This window comes from Paramormyrops kingsleyae, chromosome 23 (genome assembly GCF_048594095.1).
Source record: "Paramormyrops kingsleyae isolate MSU_618 chromosome 23, PKINGS_0.4, whole genome shotgun sequence".
NCBI lineage: Eukaryota > Metazoa > Chordata > Actinopteri > Osteoglossiformes > Mormyridae > Paramormyrops > Paramormyrops kingsleyae.
Window position 1 is genome coordinate 24,749,046 of NC_132819.1, and position 20,483 is coordinate 24,769,528.

Genomic DNA, 20,483 nt, shown 5'->3' on the forward strand with positions numbered 1-20,483 from the left:
TAAAATCCATTGCTTTATTTCTGTTTTCCACCTTAATGAATATGAATTTCTAAATGTCAAGGAAGTATGTTTAAATACATTTGAGGGGCCTCTGCTAGCAGCGTGTTAACTCAACACGCTACAGCAGGGGCGGGCAATCACATCCGCAAAGGGCTAGTGTGTATGTAGGCTTTTGGGATAACATTTAGGTCAGCTGTTCAAACACCAGTGTGAGGACTCTTCAGCCAATCTACTTGCGTTGTTGCAGCAAAAACTTGCATACACGCCGGCCCCTTCTGGGTTAGATTGCCCACCTCTGTGCTAAAGGAGCACAACTGGGCAATTTAAGTCTAGTCTGTGTCTATGCCGGAGTGTTGCCAATCCCCTCTCTCCCAATTTTCCTTAAAGGACATGATATACTCCAGTGAGTGGTCAGTTCAGGAGCTTTATTGGTTGAGAGGTCACAACAATGCATGCCCAAGCCCCACCCCCCGCATTCACACGGTGTAGTATGTGCTTAATTTGGCCCTCTGTTCTGCATCTCCCCTTAGCCCATTCATTCCTTAGACTTGTGAGCCAGTGTCTCCCCCAGCGCCTCCAGGACTTCCCGCTTGTAATCCTCGAAGTCCCCATCAATCTGGTTAATGGTACGGTCCTCCACCACCCACAGCTGGCACTGGGTCTCAGTGATGAGCCTGGCATCGTGGCTCACGATGATCACGGCTAGAGGAGAGGAGAGCGGATGCAGGTGACCAGGGCAGCACAAACATACCGTAGTATACCTGCGCAATCGCACTCATTCCAACAACAACCTGTTAAAGAACAAATCGGCATAAGTGTTCTACTGAAAGCCATACCTCCTTTATACTCGTTGATGGCTTCAGATAAGGCATCAATCGACTCGATGTCCAAGTTATTTGTGGGTTCATCCTAACAAACAAACAAAGAGGTGTGTCAGGTATTCAGATTGATGCCAAAGGACAACTTTTTAGAATCTCAGACAACTTCATCGGAGAAGACCAACCAGAATGAGGACATCGGGCTGCCGACACGCCAACTCCGCAAACACCACTCTGGCTTTCTGACCTCCTGTAAACACACAGGGTGGGACACACAAGTCATGCAAAGCCACCCCAGCATCCCACAAGGTTCTTCAGTGGCCTACCACCCAAGGTGACAGAGAGAGACCAGCCAGCTACCTGACAGCTTGGAGATTTGGATTGTGTGTGCGTGACTCTCAAGGCCAAATCGTCCTAAGCACTTCCTGCTGTCCTGGTAGGGCAAGTTGAAATTCCTCTGCAGGTATTCTGTAGCAGCTTCTTCCATGTTCAACTGGTCGGCATATTGTTGGTTAAAGAAGCCAACTTTCTGCAGGGAGCAAATGAACCACCTGAAGATCTTTGTTAAAGCGCCACATTCCATTTCCATGTATTCCTCAAAACTCTGAAGTAAATGGCAAAACCGCATCCCCATCACGATGCATTCCCGGAAGCTGTGAACGGATTAATCAATACTTGTGTGACCTTATAGTGGTCTGAACTTACTTGTGTTTACAGAAATAGATTTATCCATCAACTTAAAAATCACTGGGGGGGGGCACAAGAATCATAATTGACCTAAAGCAAACTATACACAAACTTGCATATTTTAATTTTTTACATCATCTTTTAGCTGACACTTTGGATAAAAGTCACGTACAATTGAAATTAAGGTCAGACTGTCCCAGGAACAACTAGGGGTTAAGGCAGGGGTGGCCAATATTATCCGCGTGGGTTTTTGCAGCAACTCCCTAGTTAGATAATTAGAGGACTGATTGGCTGAGGAGTCCTCACACCTGGGTTTGAACAGCTGACCTACAGGTTATCCCAAAAACTTGCATACACAGCGGCCCTTTGCGGATAAGTTTGGCCACCCCTGGGTTAAGGGTTTTGCTCAAGGGCCCAACAGTGAAATCACTCTGCCGACTTTGGGATCTGGACCAGTGATGTTCCGATTTTGGGTACAGCGCCCCAACCCCCTGACCACCCTCACTGCCGCTGCACATGCAGACACTTACCAATCGATGGTTCTTTCGCATCTCTCCTCGAGTCTGCAACACACCACAATCCACATCACAGCTGGTCTCACAACATGGTAATAAAAAAAATGACAGCAAACGAACTTCACTTGTGCCCAGAGGGGTTTACAAAAGACGCTACGTCCCCACAGGGTCCTAGAGGCATAGAGACAGACTCACAGGATTCAGTTTGCCAGTTAGCAGCAGCAGTATGGTGCTCTTCCCAACACCATTGGGTCCAACTATGCAAACTGGAGGCAAGGGACAGGAGAATGAAAATAATCATTTTTCAGGATAATGTAATTTACATTATACTTAATGCATATATATATAAACATCTTATCAATGAAACAGAGGCAGTGGGCTTATTAGAGGGAAGACTCGCTTACTCCTAGAATCCATGTCGATACCAAAATCCACATTTTTGAACAAAGGCTTCTGACCCTCGTAGGTGAAGTCGACACCTGCAACAGACAGACAGACCGACGGACGCGGCCACGTTTTTGACACTAGTCGAAAAACAAAAACTCAGAACGATAGAGCGGTTTGGATTCTGACTACTCCGTTTCTTTTATCTCTTTGTCCTAATTTAGCAACAACCAAAAATGCCTGTAAAATTGTTTGACTGAAGATGTGTTCAAAACTAGAGGAGTCCCGGAGGTTCCTCAGGTCGGGTGGGGCGAGCCGACTCACTGTGCAGCCCCAGGATTGGGGGGGACAGCGGGGGTGGGTTGGGGAACGTGAACTTGACGGTGTACTCTCGGGGTCTCTTAAGCAGCTCCATCACTTCTTGGCTCTCCTCCTCTGCCCCCTTCTTCTTCCCCTTCTGCTGCTTCCGTGTCAGGGCCTCCTTCGTCTGCTTCTCCTGAAACACGCAGCGGGGGTGAGAATCAGACAGGAGCGCAGACAGGAGCGCTCACCTCCAACGATGGACGCCAGACTCACATGGAAAATAAAAGCACACTCGGTATCACTTAAAGTTGTCATCTATAATGCACTATAGATACCCTCATAATACATTAAAATGGTCAATATGAGAATTAATAAAGCATTACAGCATCTTCTATTAAGCGTTACAAGCCATTATAGTGATTATAATGCTTCATAAGCTCCAATGAAGCCGTCATCTATAATGCACTATAGATACCCTCATAATACATTAAAATGGTCAGTATGAGAATTAATAAAGCATTACAGCATCTTCTATTAAGCGTTACAAGCCATTATAGTGATTATAATGCTTCATAAGCTCCAATGAAGCCGTCATCTATAATGCACTATAGATACATTCATAATGCATTATAAGGATCAGTATAAGAATTAAGGATACTTTGTACTGCATTATGAAGGTATCTGAAGTAAATTATACATGGCAGATTCATAGCGCATTCATAATGCATAAGAAAAATGGCAATAATGTGTTATGCCTTTTTATAAATATCTATAGCTATTTTTATAATGCTTAATGTTTTCTGAATGTCTTCATAGATTGTTACAGACATGGCATTCATAGTGTTACCGCATATGCTTTCATAAAGCAGATATGAGATGAATGTAATTCAAGTTGGCTCATGGTGGGACGCTCACGGCCTGTTTGGTGGACTTCCCTCCAGCCTTCAGATCTCGGAGCTTCTTCTCCTGTTTATCGTACTGTTTCTGTAGCTCCTTCTGTTTCTGCACATACATCTTCTTGAAGGTCACTGGGGGGAAAGGCGGCCATTTTCTGATGTTTGTACGGCTACAGAAACAGCTGGCCAAGGCAGCGGAACAAACAGACATGGACGCATCACCTCTCACAAATACACCCGTCGTGTCGATTGTAGGTACTCACAGTAATTGCCCCTGTAGTAATACAGCTTCTGGTTGTCCAGGTGGATGATGTCAGTACACACGTCGTCTAGAAAGCTCTGGTCATGGGACACAATGAGAAGGGTTTTCTTCCATCCTTGTAGGTAGCTGAAGACAAGGAAAGGGCCCAGTGAGAAGTAGTTAGGGGTGTTAGTTGGTAGAGCTCAAAAAAACAAAAAAGAAAAACAGAGCAGGGTGGAGTTAACATGACAGGAGTTCCAGAAAGAACTACAGAACAGATGACACGCAATGACAATGTGACAAATACTTGTTGAGCCAGATGACGGCATTCAGGTCCAGGTGGTTGGTGGGTTCGTCCAGCATGAGCAGAGTTGGCTCCATGAACAGTGCTCTGGAGGAGAGAGCATAACCTTTACATCCATCTGCTGACATGAATGAGGAGGCACTAGGCAGGATCCTCCATGTACCAAGGGATACATCAGTCCGGATAAAAGGAACTCTCATTCAGTGTCAGGAACTCCCAGGTTTTATCACCAAGGTTTCATCATATCAGAATAGCTGTGCTTTTGAAAATATTTTCAAAATACCATATATTGGTATGAAAAATTAAATACCACCCAAGATTAGTTTCAACCAATTGGCTACAGCGAATTGTTATCAGCAATAAGCTACGGATGGAGGGGCAAAACTCATCTAGTCATTGTATGACTGGCATCTTTACCAAGCTCAACTGATTTAGGCGGCCAGCTGTAGATCAAGGTCGGAAGTCATGTGGGTGCGCAGACCCACCTGGCCAGGGAGACCCTCATCCGCCAACCTCCAGAGAACTTCTTGGTGGGTCTGTTCTGCATCTCGGGGGTGAAGGAGAGACCCGCTAGGATCCTGCGGGCCTTGGCTTCGGCGGCAGCGGCACCGATCACCCGCAGCTCCTCGTACACCTGAGGGAGAGAGAGAGAGAGCACTGAGGATCACAGAGAGAGAGAGAGCACTGAGGATCACAGAGAGAGAGAGAGAGCACTGAGGATCACAGAGAGAGAGAGAGCACTGAGGATCACAGAGAGAGAGAGAGAGCACTGAGGATCACAGAGAGAGAGAGAGAGCACTGAGGATCACAGAGAGAGAGAGAGAGCACTGAGGATCACAGAGAGAGAGAGAGAGCACTGAGGATCACAGAGAGAGAGAGCACTGAGGATCACAGAGAGAGAGAGAGCACTGAGGATCACAGAGAGAGAGAGAGCACTGAGGATCACAGAGAGAGAGAGAGCACTGAGGATCACAGAGAGAGAGAGAGCACTGAGGATCACAGAGAGAGAGAGAGCACTGAGGATCACAGAGAGAGAGAGAGCACTGAGGATCACAGAGAGAGAGAGCACTGAGGATCACAGAGAGAGAGAGCACTGAGGATCACAGAGAGAGAGCAGGATCAAATACCGGAGCAACAACAGCTTAACACAGTGCTTATGTTGTTTCAAAGAGAAACAAAGGAGGTGGAGATGCAGGGAGAACTGGACAGCAACGTTACGGGACAGGAGGGAGCAGGACCGCCGCGCCTCCCTCACCTTCTGCAGCCTCTCGCTCACGCTGTCCTCGCCCTTCTCCAGAAGGTTCTGCAGCTGCCGCTCCTCCTCCAGCAGCTTCAGCCTGCGGGTGTCCGCCTTCAGCACGGCCTCCACCGCTGGAGTGTCGTCCGCAACCACCTCTGCAGGAATGCGGGAAGAGGTCAGGGAAGAGCCGCTACAATGTCACAGTGACGCCACATAGAGCTCTCTGAAACGTTCCGTGTTAAGCTAAGGTCTTTTTCCAATTTTTGTTTCTTATTTCATTAGTAACATAAGATGGGAATCAAACAATGGCTCTAACAACTACGAGATCTCACAATGAGCTGTTAAAAACAATACACGTCTCACAAAATCCCATTCTGGAGCTATAACAGTGACTGATGTGGTTAATCTTCAGACGCTGACCGAGAAACAAAAGGGACAGAGACAAACACACAGTGAGAGCCGTACCCTGTTCACAGAGCAGGACGTCTATGTTGGGAGGGATGCTGAGGGCTCGGTTTGCGATGTGCTTCAAGAGAGTGGTTTTCCCTTTGCTGAAAGAGTGACGAGAGAAGGAGGGAGACAGAGAGAAATCAGTTACACACTCAACTGTAGGACCTTTCAAACCAAGTCAGGAGTTAAACAAAGCATAATATAAGAAAAGACAGAGAAAACAAACGGATTATCAAGGCACACAATATTAAACTAGAAAGCAGACTAGAAAACTAGACTTGCAAATAGGGTTTACAAAGTTTCGCAGATGAGCACTCATGTATCTGACAACATTCTAGTTTTCAATTGTGAGGAAACACAATCCCCCCCCATCCTCTCCAGGGGTTAATATTCTTTCAATGTCGAATGTTCCAAACTTTTTCCAAGTAAAGGTATTTCTTTACTTTGACTGAAAAGACAATTTGACCAGGCTTCAAAATGGCTTCAAACTGCTGACAGTGCAGTTATTGGATTCTCCTAGGATGTCCTCTGTCACACGTCACACTGACGGGACTGGAACGCTGAGAGGGGTGGCAAAGGGGACACTCACCCGTTGGGCCCGACCAAACCATACCGCCTTCCTGCCACAATCAACAGGTCTGCGTTGACAAACAGCTCCTTCCCATGGGCAGATATACTGAATTTTTCCAACTGAGAAAACACAGAAAGCATGCAATGAACACCCAAGTCCAGTGGTCCTTTGGTGTCCTAGCAGACACCAAAACTATTTTGAAACAACGTCCTCACTCTCATGTGCTGTGTTTCAAACACTTTCATACTATTAAGCCAAAAATAAGGGAAGCAAGCACTGGTATGTTAACATAGAAGCAGGTCCCTCCTCTATGGCTACACTGTTTGTAAACTAGGATGCTTTGATTGCATTTTTTTTTTTAAAAAGCATCAACCAAAAATAGGTTTTAAGTCCAGGGGGTCACCTTGATGTCGGAGGCGTTCTCCAGCATGGCCTGCCTAGAGGACAGCTCGGCCTGGGACACGGAGAAGTCCCCCTCCGCCGCACTCTGGGCTCGCACGGTCGCCACCTGTCTCTCGTACTCCAGCTGCACGGGGGGGGCGGAGAGAGGAATTATTCCCACCCCCACACTTCACGGCCTCGCTGCACTGCGTGCAGACTGCAGATATACTCTTCAATCCCATACAATCCCCAAACAAATATCTTAAAGTTAATCTATTTAGTATTTGTCTTTATTCCACTCCATTATGCTGCTGTTGTCATATCTTGTTTACATGCATGTGCATCCTTGAGTCCAGCCCCCCTGTGTTGCACCGTCCCATTTTGCACCTTAAGTACCGTGAAACCCCCCCCTAATCGCCGCGGTTCTGTGCTGCACTATGGTCCTGGGCGAGCCCTATTTAGTGCCACAGTATACCTGTATATGGACGGTATACTAATAAAGCTCACTTGACATGACATAGCAACTGCCCAACCATGGATCCAGCAAGAAATTTACCCAAACTTCTTCAAAAACACATTTCACTTCCTGTATGTATTTTCCCCAAAGCACATTTCACAGCTCATTGAATATCTGACCATTGTTTAATGGGCTGGACAACCAAACAAAGCCCAGGGTTTTCACCTGTTTCTTCTTCTTCTTCTTCTCCTTTTTGCTCAAGTTGGCATAGGGATCAACAGCCTCCTCCTTCCCATGATCCCCCTCATCGTAGGCGTCCTGACAGCAGCAGACAGATAACGTTGAAGGCACCGTGTTGGGTACCCAGTCATCTGCAGGGGCAAACACGCTGTACCTTGCACACGTCCTCTCCCTCACTCTTCTCTTCATCCTCGTCGTCGTCCTCCTCCTCCTCTCGCCACGGCGGTGGGGCGGCCTTCACCTGCTGGGTGACACGAGTTTGCTCTCAAAGTGCATTGTAGGATACTGACAGGCAGAGAGCCACACCCTGATGCTCCTGCCTGACATGACACCCACCCCCAACACGCCAAACCCACCCACCTGTACCTTTGTGGGTCTCAAGTGACCACCAGCCCAAAGTCACTTTAAAAACTTGACGTAGAGTCAAACCATGAGAGAAACTGGCCGTGCTGTGGCAGGGTGAGCTCTGTTTGAACCGACTTACCTTCTGGTTATCCTGCTTTCCCTTCTTCCCCTGTTTGTCTTCCTTTTCCTCATCCTCGTCCGATGCCTGTAAGGACCAGAGCCCATCTTACAGGGACCATAAGTACATTCTATAGAAATGGCGCTTCTGTGGCAAGACCAGGACCCATGAAAAACCAGTGCCGGGTCCAATGTAACACAGCATGGAGCTGGCAGAGCCCCCCCCCCTGGGCTGGGGCTCACCTTTCCCGGCTTTGGAACCACTTTCTTGTTCTTTGCAGTTTTCTTTTTTTCATCTTCATCCTTCTTTTCTGACTCCTCTTCATCGTCTGAAGCTTCCTGGCCATTCAAAGCGGAAAGAGCCCCTTACACCCTGTCCCTCACAGTACAACAATGCTTGGTAACCATAATTATAGCAATATTCCAGGTCTGAAATAAAACCACCATGTGTCCAGACTACAGATTGGATCAGACTGCAGTGACCACCCCAGGATTAGAGCATCAGTCAATCACGTTGGTGTCAAGCCAAGTGAGCTCGGTGTGGGACACTTAACATGAATTTGGCAAACGTTCAATTTGATGATGTTTATTGACAAGACAAGGTTTTCGATTGGATAAGAGCAACAGTCCTGTAACATTAATAAGAAACATTAATGGAGAGGAGAATGTAGCAGGGAAGAGGAACGAGGGATTTGGGGGTAAGGAAGGGAAAGATGGGAAGGAGCAGAGGGTGGCTGGGGTGGGGGGTCAGTTTATTACCCACTTTTATTTTCTTGGCCTTAGCTTTGTCCTTTGTCTTCTTTGCCGCCTTGACGCCCTCATCCTGCGTCACACAGACAGTATCTTTATACGGCCACAGCCCGTGGAACCAAACCCCTGCGTCACAGTTCCGACAGGGAATGCCCCTCGTCTTTACGGCACCCAGAAAGCATGCAACAGATAATTCACAGAACCGGCGTGGAAAATCCCGAGAGAGTCCCTGGCTTTGAAACACCAAGTTACGAGATGATGGTCAGGATGGGATGATGGACTGAGAGCGGCGGCGGTGTGACAAAACGAGGAAAGGATGGAGAGAGGATGCGAACAGTAACTGAGGAAGAGCACGAGGGGAGGGGCACTGACAGGACGCGGAAGCAGGGACATTCGTCAGTGTTTCAAAATCTGGTCCTCAGGGACCCACAGACAGTCCATGTTTCTATCAGAGCTCGGAGGGAGCACAAACACGGACTGTCTGACAGGGAGCACAAACACGGACTGTCTGACAGGGAGCAAAAACACGGACTGTCTGACAGGGAGCAAAAACACAGACTGTCTGACAGGGAGCTCGGAGGGAGCAAAAACATGGACTGTATGTAGGTCCCCGAGGACTGGATTGGGAAACACCGAGTTATGTGGTTACTGAAGACTCACTGCAGTGTTAATGACACGCTGAACACATGGGTTTCATTTCAGTTAATAATGACAAGGAGCATCTGGTTAGAATGTCAGTGATGGGGGGGGAGAGAGAACAAAAGGTTTGGCTTTTCACGTACAGAAAAAAAGCACAGATGTGGAATCAGCACCAAGACCATAACGAACAGCTTAGTGCACAGTGATTTGACCCATTTTTTTTTTTTGGCTCATACCTGGGATGAAACAAAGATGTGAGACGAGCCATGGGGTTTGGAGGCTAATTATAAAACTCACAAGACATCCTGACTGGGACATCCCTGACCCAGGGAAGCAGCAGGGGCCGGCCAATGAACACACTGCTACCAAACAGAATGGAGTAAAAGGAGCCAAAGACTGGATTGACGATCATTCAACCTGCTTCCCATTGGCTGCTCTGTCAGATACTGCCAGACTAAGTTACATAGTTATTACCAGTAAACCATTATCCAACTAACATCTGGATCCAACACTACATTTCTCCCATCTCTAAGATCACCCATGCATCAGCGCTGACCTTGCTATTCTTCTTCCCTGGTCTCTCATCTTCCTCCTCTTTGCCAGCATCATCCTCGTCGCTCTGTTCCTGACTCAGAGCGGCAAATATATTCATGCCCTGAGGTACAGAATAGCCAGAGATGAATTACCAAAATTGTCATACGCTCATCCAGCATCACTGCAACACCACTGAGGTATATGGAACGAGATTAAGAGCACCACAGCCTATCCCTTACAGCAGCTAGCACGGCACATTCATCTGCCAAAAGGCTCACCTTAGTTTTCTTGCCACCTTTGTTCTGCACAACAACTAAAACAGAAACAGGAAAAACAAAAGTTTACATCAGGCTTTTTCAGATCAGTGCTGAAATTACCCAATATCATTAAACACAGACAGCAACATTTTCACAGAATATTTTGAACTGTACACTAATAACAAAATAAACTAATAAGACAGAATGCAGCACTGTAAGTGCGATGCTACATGGTGACTGAAAGTGAGAGAGCGAGAGGAAATAATGCTGCTTCAGTGATAAACAAGGTCCCAGTGAGAAAAGTATCTTCCTATATACAATTTTAATCAGGCCAATCATCAGAATGACACAAGTCATACAAAAATGAAGGAACCTTGTATTAGGAAATAGTGATGCTATTTAAGGTACAGAGGTTCTTCTGTATGATCTCTTCTTCGACAGTTCTTCAGAAAGATGTCTGCATCATAAACAAATGCAATGATCATTTGCTTTACCATCATCTTCCTCATCATCATCGCTGGGCTGCACTGATAGCTTTTTGAGTCTCTCCATCACCTCATCTTCCTCATCATCCCCACCTCGGTCTTTTCTGCGATCTTTCTTTTTCTTCTGGGGCTGGGATTTATGAAGCAGGGCACAGTCACATAACAGGAATACTAAATAGGTAGTTTTGTTAAGCCACGCTTGTGGGGGGAGAATCTGAAGCCAAGTGGCAATATTTGTCCAGGAAATAAATTATATATATATTTTTCTCTCTCTACAGTGTAGAGTAAAGTGTGTAAATGTATAGACAAAGAACTACATTTTCCCACTATCTTGTTTTTAGCTTTTGCACAGATTCTTTATAGGTTATAGGATTCTGCTTTTACCAGGTTTTTCACTCCAGGGCCACATGACACATAAGCACTCAATGGGAGGGGGAGGCTGCCTCATATCATCTTGTACCTGCTTTCCGTGAGTCTCCTTAACGACGGGCTCTTCCTTCTCTTCTTTGACATCTGAAGCCAATTCCTCAAAGAACTGAGACAGACATTGAAAAAGTGTGTATGAATAGTTTTGTTTCAGATAAACCCAGATTGTTAAAAAAAAATACAATCACAATAGCTTATCTGAAAATGTCAACCTGAAAAAGAAAATGCATCTATAGTAACAGTACTTACTGATTTCTTTGCCTTCTTATCTTTCTTGCCCTTTTTTACAGCTTTTTCTACAACGACAGATTGGAGAATCAATCACCCTAATTAAAAGTGCTTCAACATAGAAGAAGTCACATCATCACCTTTCTCTATGCAAAGTGCACAAAACGACATGCGCCACCGCGCTCCACACCTACTGAGTTGCGGGTTCAAACTGCAACTGTGCTCTGTAGGTATAGAGTTTTAATGTCCGCTCTGTTTTGCGTTTGTTTCCTCCGGGTACTTCACTTTTCACTCGAACTCATGCAAAGACATGCAACTAGGTTAACTGGATATAAAGTATGATCGTGTGTGTGTGTGTGTGCGTGTGTGTGTAAACTAACCAGCCGGGACCCCAACCAGAGTCTTGTGCACTGTCACTGTGCTACCTGGGATAGACTCCAAGCCCGATAAGCGGTTAGAAGATGGATGGGTGATTTTATCAACACTAAAAGGGTAGGAGATGGCAAAGGAATGTGAATCATACACAAAGCGACAAGCACCTCAATCGGGTTAAGTAAGCAAAATGAGCGGCAAAATAACATGCTAAAATTAACCAGCCTTGCTATCCAGCTCGCCGAGGAGTATATATTATGATATCGGTTCAGTTTTAATAGCTGGCTAGCTAACTCGCCAGAGATCGTGATGTAACACCCATCCAATAACAAGTACTTCTACCAGAATAGCTAAAGGCTGCCAAAAACCAATACATATGTAAGTAGCCGTGACCTAAAACATATAAGCGTTATTTGTTTTACTCTTTTATATGCGTAACAAAAACTGTCAACCCATCACAAGACATTATATGCGAAAGAGATGAGCAAACTGCTGGTTAAAGAATACTATGTGCTATTCAGCGTTACCTGCCGGCGCAGCTTCGTCTCCCTCCCATTCTGGCACCTCTTTCGCTTTTTTGGGCATTTTCGTCTTTAAACTTAGGCAAAAACTGACAACTTATTGTGTGATATTAATAAAATTACCTAACAACTGTCTCAACTTATATTACCGGGCGGGCAGGCAAGACAGTTAGTCAGTCACACATGCGGCCTGATTTTTTTTTCCGGCGCTAGTTACTACAGAGTTTCGGGCATACTTAGAAAACCTCAGAGGTGCCTTCATATATCACAGCGCCACCAACCGGTCGAGAGGACTGTCCTGTCCAGCAACGCTGTCACGGGATGACGTTATAATTGTCATGGAAATAACATTGTTTAACAGACAGGTAAATCTATAGTTTTCTTAATTACTATTTGACTCCAGTCTGTCTTAAACAACTTATCAGCCCTTTTTATTAGCTGTAGTGGCATCTACAAATTATGTTAAGATTGCTTTGTCACTTTTATTAAATGTTGTATTGTGACAGCTGTATACTTGCGTAATGTGAGATGGCAGTAAGAAGTTAAATTAATTAAATGGAACGGGATAAGCAAGTATTTAGTAATGCAAATACCTGTATACCCCATTTGGAAAACGTACATGTGCAAATTTCCTATGCACAATATAATCACTACAACAGTCATACTGCAGAATGAAACGAAAGATTATCGTATTTTCCTCAATCTCATGCGCAAAGTAACTGCAGTCCAAAAAAACTTTCCAGCCACTAGTGAAGCGATCTTGTAATCCCATGTCCTCCACTTTACAAGATCTGGCTGCGGCTTAACCAATCAGCTGCAAGCCGGTCAGCGTGCGCGGGCGAAGGGCACGGCTCCTGCGTTTCGGTTTTTTTCCCAGAGACGTATCGACGCATGCGCAGAGCGGCGCACGGTCGGACAAGGGCACAGAGATGGAATGACATTTAGTGCAACATGAACTGCGACTTTTCTATTCGCGAAATACGAAGCGATAAATGTGCAGCATGGGCAACACGCTATGGAGGTGAAGCCTTCAATACGTTAAGAGCTTTAGATCGCAGTCGGTTTTCTGTTGGTGGTTGACAGGTATGTGGTTAGTTGGCTAAGCTATTTTGGTGCATATAGGTGTTTTTTTTTAAAGAATCGGCTGCTGGTTAACCTCTTTGAAAGTCTTTGGGTGCTATAGTTACTTGATTCGGGAAGTTTCAAACTACAAAATGTGTCTTTTATGAGGCTTCAGTTATGGCTGCCTGTAAACGGTAGACTGCTTTAGCTACGTCGGCTAGTGGTATAACAGGTAGGGGATACCAGTGCGTGGCGGGCTGCTTTGCAAATACGAAACTACTATTGTAAGGGACTTTACAGTGCCGATCGTGCAAAGCATTGGTTTGTCCGAAATCTGCATTGCCCGACGAGCTTATTTACACCTTTTGTCGCTTAACCTGTAAGATATGCTGAGGTTCGGGCTGTTGGACGTGAATGTTACAGGCTACACCACCATCCCGCTCAGTCTGTTCATTGAAATGCTTGAGATAATTTCAAATTTTCCCGATCTTTCTGACCCTAAATAAGTTATTAAACGGTCTCTCGCCACGTAAGTGTACGAGTGAACAAATACTAAATTACGTCAAGTTTTATTTGCAGCAAAATAACAGTAAAAGGAGCTCCTTGTTGTGGTCAGTTACTGAAATAATCGGTTATAAGGCTTAATCATGTAGTTTTCCCAGGACCTTACGTTGACCAGCAAATTAAACTCCAGACTTTGTATATTATAAAACACAAAGGATTTTATTCCTCTGGGAACATATGCCTCCATTCACATTCAACTGCTGCTTATTCAGTTAGGGACGCAGTGGGCTGGACTTGAGCCCAAAGAAGAGACTTCAGGATGCATCTTGGTTTGGATGTCTGGCTGTTAGTATACATCTGTGTGTTCAGCATTACAGAAATCTGGACTCTGACTTTGGATTGTGAGTGACAACCAATAAAAGTTTCTAGTTTTATTGTCAGACGTTCGGAACAGCAATGAAATTCATATGTCACGGTTACCGAGGAGGACACAGGAGCATGAGGGACAATAGGACAAAAAGCGGTGCAATACAGAACAAATGTAAAAATTGCTCTAGAAACATTGAAGGTTTATTTCCCTTTTTCTTTCCATGTTTGCTAGAGTTTTGAAGAAAGAAGAGTTGGAGTTAAGGAAGTGAACAACCGTTTTTTGCCCATGTAATGGCAACAGAGTAGCTGGCTTTGTCTTTGGACCTATCAGTTTGCTGGGTTTTCCCCGCTCATTGAGCTGAATGGCTTTGTGTAGAGGGGGTATTGCCTTTATGGTGGGCTGTGGGAGGAGTCAAGGCTGCCGGCAACCAATCAAGCGACAGTCCTGGTGTCTCAAGCAGGTATGAGACTTTGCAAATGATCAGTAACTGCCTGGTTACTTAGGGACCCCTGATAAAACTACACATCCCTCCAGTTTTTAGACGATTCATCATTTGATACCTTTTAAAAGTTATTTCCTGTTTGTATATTTTATAACTTTTCAGAAGTATATTTGTGTATACAATCAAATGTATGTAAAATAACTAATATTTCCTTGTATATTGGACATAATCTTTAATCTTATTAAATCATACAGCTCTGAAAAAACTAAGAGACCACTATATTTTTTAAAATCTGCATTTTTACATCTTGGTTTAATCCTGGTTTTGCTGGTAGAAGGCTACACTGTGAGGCAGGCTGCTTGCAGGCTCAGAGTTTGAAACGTGAAGCAGGAGACACTGGGAACGACCAAAAACCTGCCAGGTAGAGGGCGGAGGGGACTTTCTAATGGCAGAAATGACAATCCACTTATCTGACAGTGCATCATAAATCTGAGAATGAGCTCAAGTGACCTTCACAAAGAATGGGAAACATTAATTGGTGTGAAGTGCACTGCTAGGACAGTTCATAACAGGCTCCTAGAAGCAGGACTGAAGACCCATAAAGCAAGGAAGAAGCCCTTCATCAATGAGAAGCAGGGAAGGGTCAGGCTGGAGTTTGCGAAAATTTTGCTGTGGTCTCTTAATTTTTCCAGAGTTGTATATGTTATGTGCAAGTATGGTTCCTCCTACAGTGATTTTGTGTTCCTGTTGGTACCTTGTACTGTTCCTTCTGTAGGCCCTGGATCTGCCGTTTAACGGACCCTCCCGACCCATAGGCAACATCTGTTTGGCACTCGCTCCCTCACGCTGCTGGCGCCATGGGCAGGCTGGCCAGCTCGCGTTTGAGCCGTCGCCGAGTCGCCGGCCACCCGCCGGCCACCTGGCCCAGACGCTCATCCTGGAGGAGGACTGGGAGAAGGCGGTCAGCCTGTGCGTGCTGCTGGGCCCCGGAGATTTCCAAGGCCAGCGAACTGTAGTGGAAATCCCGGTGCTGGACCCCGGCCAGCTCAGCGAGCTCTTAGCTCTAGGGTCCGGAAAGCGTGGAGGGCTCTTTCTCCCTTTAACCACCGTCGACGGAACCAGGGAGGACGACATTAATGTACGAGGAGAAGTCGGAGACAAGGAGGGGGCAGAGAGGGAGTCTTTCCATAGCTCCTTTCGGACAGAGAGCTGTCCTGCCCCCTTTGTGCGAGGGTCCCCATTCTATTGCTTCCATGGCCCATTCACGGAGCCTCTGTTCAGGTATGAGGATAAATCAAGACTGGGGATTGGGCTGCGGGTGCAGGCCTCAGATCTCAGTCTGTCGCCTCCTGCTGCTCATTGTAATTACTTGGAGAATGGAGGAAGAGAAGGGAGAGACAACGAACAAGAGAGGGAGCGAGAAGAGAAGCTGGCCCTTATGTATGAAGCATTAAGGATTGAGGTGAGAGAAGGAGATTGTGAGAATGTGTGTTACACGTGAATAGATTATCACTGCTGGTGGAATGCAGTTTGTTGCAACAAAACCGTTATTGTTGTGCATTTGCAGTTGCCAAGTTTCTTTGTGAAGCGACACAACTATGGGTTGTACTCCATGGATGTGGAGTTCATTAATGGACTGCTGAACATGAAGACGAGGTACACAGCCGCCGCGCGTCGCGTAGCGAGCGATTAGCGCGTTAGCATATTTCCAGTTAAACGACACGGGCGTGCTAACGCTGGGCAAAAGAGCGGGGGGAGGTGAGGCAGTAATGCAGGACTTTGGTCGAGAAGCACAGATGGAAGAGGGTGTGTTGCATTGTGGGTAGTGTCCCCAGAGCTTTGAGGGGGCAGAGAGACATCGCCAGGCGTGCTCCAAGAATTTGCATGTGGCGTTCAGACAGGGACATCGATTTGTGTGCAGTTACTGCTCTGCTCAAGTACAAATCCTGTGAAGGTGGCTTGTTCAAGTCTCCCGTTGTACTCTTAAGTAATTGCATCAGTCTTGGAAAAAACTGCCATCTTAAAATCATTAATAACTAGTACATTTCAAGTCAGTTTAGCCTTTCACAACAGAGTCATCCCGATAATATATTAGAATAATGCAAAAACAGAGAAAGGGGAAGGCAAAGAAGGAAAGAAAGAAGAACAGCTGACAACAGAGGACATTGAAATGCGCTGCTGAGTGCAGTAGGTTCAGTTTCTGTGTAAGTCTGCATGGATGTTGAATCCCAGGCTTCTTTAAATGTTGTCACAATAAGCAGCACCCTGCTTAGCCTTGGGTTTCCGGAGCGGAACCCTGACGAACACAAGGGATGCATTGTGCTTGCAGCTGCCCAGATGGGCCTCCAGGGGGCAGTGACTCAGCATCAGTATGATGTGTGTGGGCTCCAGGTATACATTACACTGTGGGGATCAAATGTCATCAGAATGTGATAAAAGCCTGTTATTCTGATGTTGTGGGGACCATTTTTTCGGTCCTCACAAGGGGAAATTCAATTAAATAAAAATCTGTGAATGCAATCAACCCGCCCCGCTCCCCCACCCCTGTCCCTGTTCCCCCGCCCCGCTCCCCCAGGGGCCGGTTGGTGTACCAGCTAACGCTGACACTGTGGCAGCTGCTCTGCCGCCTCTACATGGCCGATGTGCGACTGGAGGTGCTGAAGCTGACCAAGCACAGCGAGGACGGCACGGTGCGGGCGCGCTGGAGGCTGCGGGGGCAGCCCTACCACCTCATGCCGCTGCGCTTCTACAGGCGGGACAAGGCCCCTCTCTACAGGTACCTTCTACTGGAGGAGGGGTCAAGGCACTCGGTCTGCCTTTGGAAGGTTACCTGTCTTTCTGAGAGGCTCTTACCGGGAATTTCTAGTGTAAAAGTGTGTGTGTGTGTGTGTGTATATATACGTGCTATACGTGGTGCATTATGGGTATTATAAGTTAGATATGTACTGTACCATGATGTGGCTGGCAGCGCAGCCCCGTTGTTTACACCAGCTATACGTAGTGCATTATGGGTATTATAAGTTAGATATGTAGTGTACCATGATGTCGCTGGCAGTGCAGCCCCGTTGTTTACACCAGCTATACGTGGTGCATTATGGGTATTATAAGTTACATAAGTAGTGTACCATGATGTGGCTGGCAGCGCAGCCGCGTTGTTTACACCAGCTATACGTGGTGCATTATGGGTATTATAAGTTAGATATGTACTGTACCATGATGTCGCTGGCAGCGCAGCCGCGCTGTTTATGTGTCCAGCAGAGCTCTGTAAGGTTCAGGCTTATGGTGCCGTGTGAAATTTGCTGCCTTTGGCCTCCACAGGAGCTACGATGCCTTCTCCACGTTCCACCTGGGGCCAGACGGACTCATACACCGTCACAGGGTGGACAAGGTAAGACCAGGCACCTTTCCAGCTTTCTGAGACGTGCAGAGTTGTTCATGTAGGGGCACATAGAGGAAGCTAGGGTGTGCCCCACTGTCACCTGTCACCGACATCTGATTGGAGATCTGATTTATTTTTCGAGAATAGACGTGTACCCGCACATGGACTTGAAAGGTCTTGAAATGTCCTTGGATCGATTAGATAGTGATTTGTTACTCAGCTTGACGCTCTGGTTAAGTTACATTGCTTGCAGAGATCTGATTTCTCTACTGAAATGAACTTCAGAATCCCTGCTGGTCCCGGCATGGGCGTTTCTGCAGGGAGACACCCCACGCTTACAGAACCATACACAAACAAGTCCCGCCCCCATGCTTTTTTCTGGTCTCTCTGCCACAATTTGACCCCTGCGCTCTTTCTCAGGTGATGCAGGTGCAGCCCCCAGTCCTGCCCCGAATTACGTCGCTCCTGGCTGGTGCCTTGGTGGCCCTTGGGGTCCAGGAGCACAGACCTGCCCTGAATCTGCTGCCTTTCCTGCTGTCCTCTTTGCGCCTGGGGAGGCAGTGAGGCCCGTGGGGGCCAGCAGGCAGAGAGCGAAAGGGGGAGACGGTGGGAGTTGGTTAGAGAGACACTTTTCCACATGAAAGTCCCAATGCTAATGGGAGTGAAGAGGATCCGATTATAGGCCAAAAACTTAAACTCCGACTGCAGGAACTCGTTTGTCTATCCCAGCCAGGGTGTGAAGAGAGGCGTGGAAATCGATCCACCTGCGTTCGTGGTCCCACGACGCCGAGGTCCGCGAGGTCTCGTTTCTTTACGGAAGTACCCCCCCAAAGTGAGTCATTACCATCTGGCTGTCAAGCTGCACTCTAGAGGGCCCTTTGTGAAACGCATGGGCACCCCCAACGTGTGCTGGCGTGTGTGTGTGTGCTCGTACACGCGGCAGTCTCTGTGTAAAGGCCGGCGCCCCCACCTGGATTAGCATTGCACGCGATTCAGAAACTGTACCGGGAATAAACATTCTGCACTAGACTCTGGCTGCTCTGTGACGTACCATACTGTGATGTGTGTGCCGATGTTCTGCTTTATGCCCCTAGAACAGCAAGTGACGCTAAGCCGACTGAACAGAGCTAACACTGGGGGTTTAGGAGTAACAGAACCAGAAATTTCTCTGTAATATTTTTATAGTTAAAATGCAGTATATTTATTAACTTCTTCAATTCTTAGCAAATTAACTCAGTTAGCAGTAGCATGCTAAACCAAAGCAAAAGTTTGGGAGAGGGGGGAAAAAATAGCTTTGTCTGTCTTAAAATGTAACATTCTTACAGCCAGGGGGCAGCAGAGAGCTTTATCGTCGATGTGTAGTGAGTGTAGTTAGTATGTCAGAACAAAAAAATTTTTAATTCACTTTTCCTGTTGGCCAGTGCTGCATTTTTCCTTAAATCTAATCCGGTAAACCATTCTGCGATCTTGTCGTACCAGGACTGGACCCAGACCTCAAATGTGCAGGGTTGAGTATTAGACACTAAATCACATGCTTTTCTGGACTGATTATCTTGAGTTGTGATGAATGGAGACATTGGGCTGACCGTTCATAGGTCTGAAATTCTGTTTGGACCTCCGGTGTCGCCAGACATTCTAAAATTCCCATGATCAGCTGAATGAAGCTCTCACCAGTACATAGGCTATGCTACGGATCATGGATGCAGAGCTTCAGAGATGTGCCTTCTGCCAGAATTGGCCTAACCGTCACGTGAAGCCCTGATTTCAGTTGTGCCTGGCAGCCTGGATAGAAGTCTCTAGAATATTTCTTTCAAAAGCATACCGATTGTGTTTTTTAAGGTCTGTTCAGACCAACCTTTATGTTATAATAGTCTAAAGTGGCGTGAACGTGAAGATGGCTGCCACAAGTAAAAATTATGCTTGATCAATCTCCAGATACATTTTAGCGTAATTAAGAATGTTGTTCATTCATCCAATCTTAGCTGTTCACTTTTCGATTTAAGATCAGAGTAAAGGCAGTTCAACTGACAGCTGTGTATATGTTCAGGGCCGAGTCTAGTTCGATCAGGTCATTTCAGAGTATAAAATAAGAAACCACTGTGCTGAGTGATCGTGAGTGTCTGTGTTATCCTGTAAGTGCAATAATACACGTGACATGAACCAGTGTCTAAGGCACCTTAAGACCAGATTGAACGTTCATGGAAAACCTCACCCTCACCTTGGACACTAAAACACTTCCTGGAGGTGTGTGGGAAGAACGGATGTGGACTGATGATCGGAAGCTGCAAGGCTGTGCTCCTTGTTACAGCATCATACTCTTGGCGTTTAAAGCACGACCACTTTGCACGGACCAGCAACTGAAGAGGTAGCACTTAAGGACGTAGCACTTAAGGACCTGGATGATTTTATGTTAAGCCTGAACTCAGAATAGGGGCGCCACTGTTATGCCATATGAAGAGCCCCCCCTGCAGGACGTGTGCGGATGTATGTGTCGATATCTAAGTTGCCGTAAGTGATTACCTTTGGGTAAATGTTTGAGCAACTAAATATTGTAAAACGATTGTC

The 20,483-nt window shown here is 46.3% G+C and overlaps 2 protein-coding genes across 6 annotated transcripts; one reads left to right on the forward strand and one right to left on the reverse strand.

The window, feature by feature from the left end:
• Positions 1-12,396, reverse strand: abcf1 (ATP-binding cassette, sub-family F (GCN20), member 1). Of its 3 annotated transcripts, none has more exons than XM_023809801.2 (27): positions 12,168-12,396; positions 11,290-11,336; positions 11,075-11,149; positions 10,624-10,744; positions 10,151-10,185; positions 9,895-9,993; positions 8,713-8,772; positions 8,193-8,288; positions 7,972-8,037; positions 7,642-7,728; positions 7,473-7,565; positions 6,813-6,935; positions 6,428-6,528; positions 5,854-5,939; positions 5,404-5,543; positions 4,634-4,782; positions 4,152-4,235; positions 3,867-3,991; positions 3,623-3,735; positions 2,729-2,900; positions 2,425-2,499; positions 2,216-2,286; positions 2,036-2,068; positions 1,179-1,347; positions 1,004-1,068; positions 837-909; positions 1-702 (listed from the first exon to the last, which is right to left on the reverse strand). In XM_023809801.2, the coding sequence occupies exons 1-27, from the start codon at positions 12,223-12,225 to the stop codon at positions 536-538; spliced, it is 2,583 nt and encodes an 860-aa protein (XP_023665569.1). In that variant the 5' UTR covers positions 12,226-12,396; the 3' UTR covers positions 1-535. The 3 variants fall into 3 exon arrangements, with proteins under 3 accessions (XP_023665569.1, XP_023665568.1, XP_023665570.1); XM_023809800.2 differs by having other exon boundaries at positions 7,642-7,731; XM_023809802.2 differs by lacking the exon at positions 8,713-8,772 and having other exon boundaries at positions 7,642-7,731.
• Positions 12,397-13,032: 636 nt separating this feature from the next.
• Positions 13,033-20,478, forward strand: c23h6orf136 (chromosome 23 C6orf136 homolog). Of its 3 annotated transcripts, none has more exons than XM_023809883.2 (7): positions 13,033-13,244; positions 14,329-14,557; positions 15,315-16,001; positions 16,107-16,195; positions 17,115-17,315; positions 17,858-17,927; positions 18,339-20,478. In XM_023809883.2, exons 2-7 carry the CDS (start codon positions 14,459-14,461, stop codon positions 18,480-18,482), a joined length of 1,290 nt encoding a protein of 429 aa, XP_023665651.1. In that variant the 5' UTR covers positions 13,033-13,244; positions 14,329-14,458; the 3' UTR covers positions 18,483-20,478. The 3 variants fall into 3 exon arrangements, with proteins under 3 accessions (XP_023665651.1, XP_023665652.1, XP_023665653.1); XM_023809884.2 differs by having other exon boundaries at positions 13,035-13,182; XM_023809885.2 differs by lacking the exon at positions 13,033-13,244 and adding an exon at positions 13,262-13,455.
• The last annotated feature ends 5 nt before the right edge of the window (positions 20,479-20,483 follow it).

What these genes read in the sequence shown, in the direction of transcription:
- abcf1 (XM_023809800.2), bottom strand. Translation starts at nt 12,225, where the DNA reads ATGCCCAAAAAAGCGAAAGAGGTGCCAGAATGGGAGGGAGACGAAGCT. An exon ending in CCCAATCCTGGGGCTGCACA is followed by an intron (nt 2,500 to 2,728) that starts GTGAGTCGGCTC and finishes TGTCTGTTGCAG; the next exon opens with GTGTCGACTTCACCTACGAG. An exon ending in CATCAACGAGTATAAAGGAG is followed by an intron (nt 703 to 836) that starts GTATGGCTTTCA and finishes CCTCTCCTCTAG; the next exon opens with CCGTGATCATCGTGAGCCAC.
- c23h6orf136 (XM_023809883.2), top strand. Translation starts at nt 14,459, where the DNA reads ATGGCTTTGTGTAGAGGGGGTATTGCCTTTATGGTGGGCTGTGGGAGG. An exon ending in AGTCCTGGTGTCTCAAGCAG is followed by an intron (nt 14,558 to 15,314) that starts GTATGAGACTTT and finishes TTCCTTCTGTAG; the next exon opens with GCCCTGGATCTGCCGTTTAA. An exon ending in GACAAGGCCCCTCTCTACAG is followed by an intron (nt 17,316 to 17,857) that starts GTACCTTCTACT and finishes TGGCCTCCACAG; the next exon opens with GAGCTACGATGCCTTCTCCA.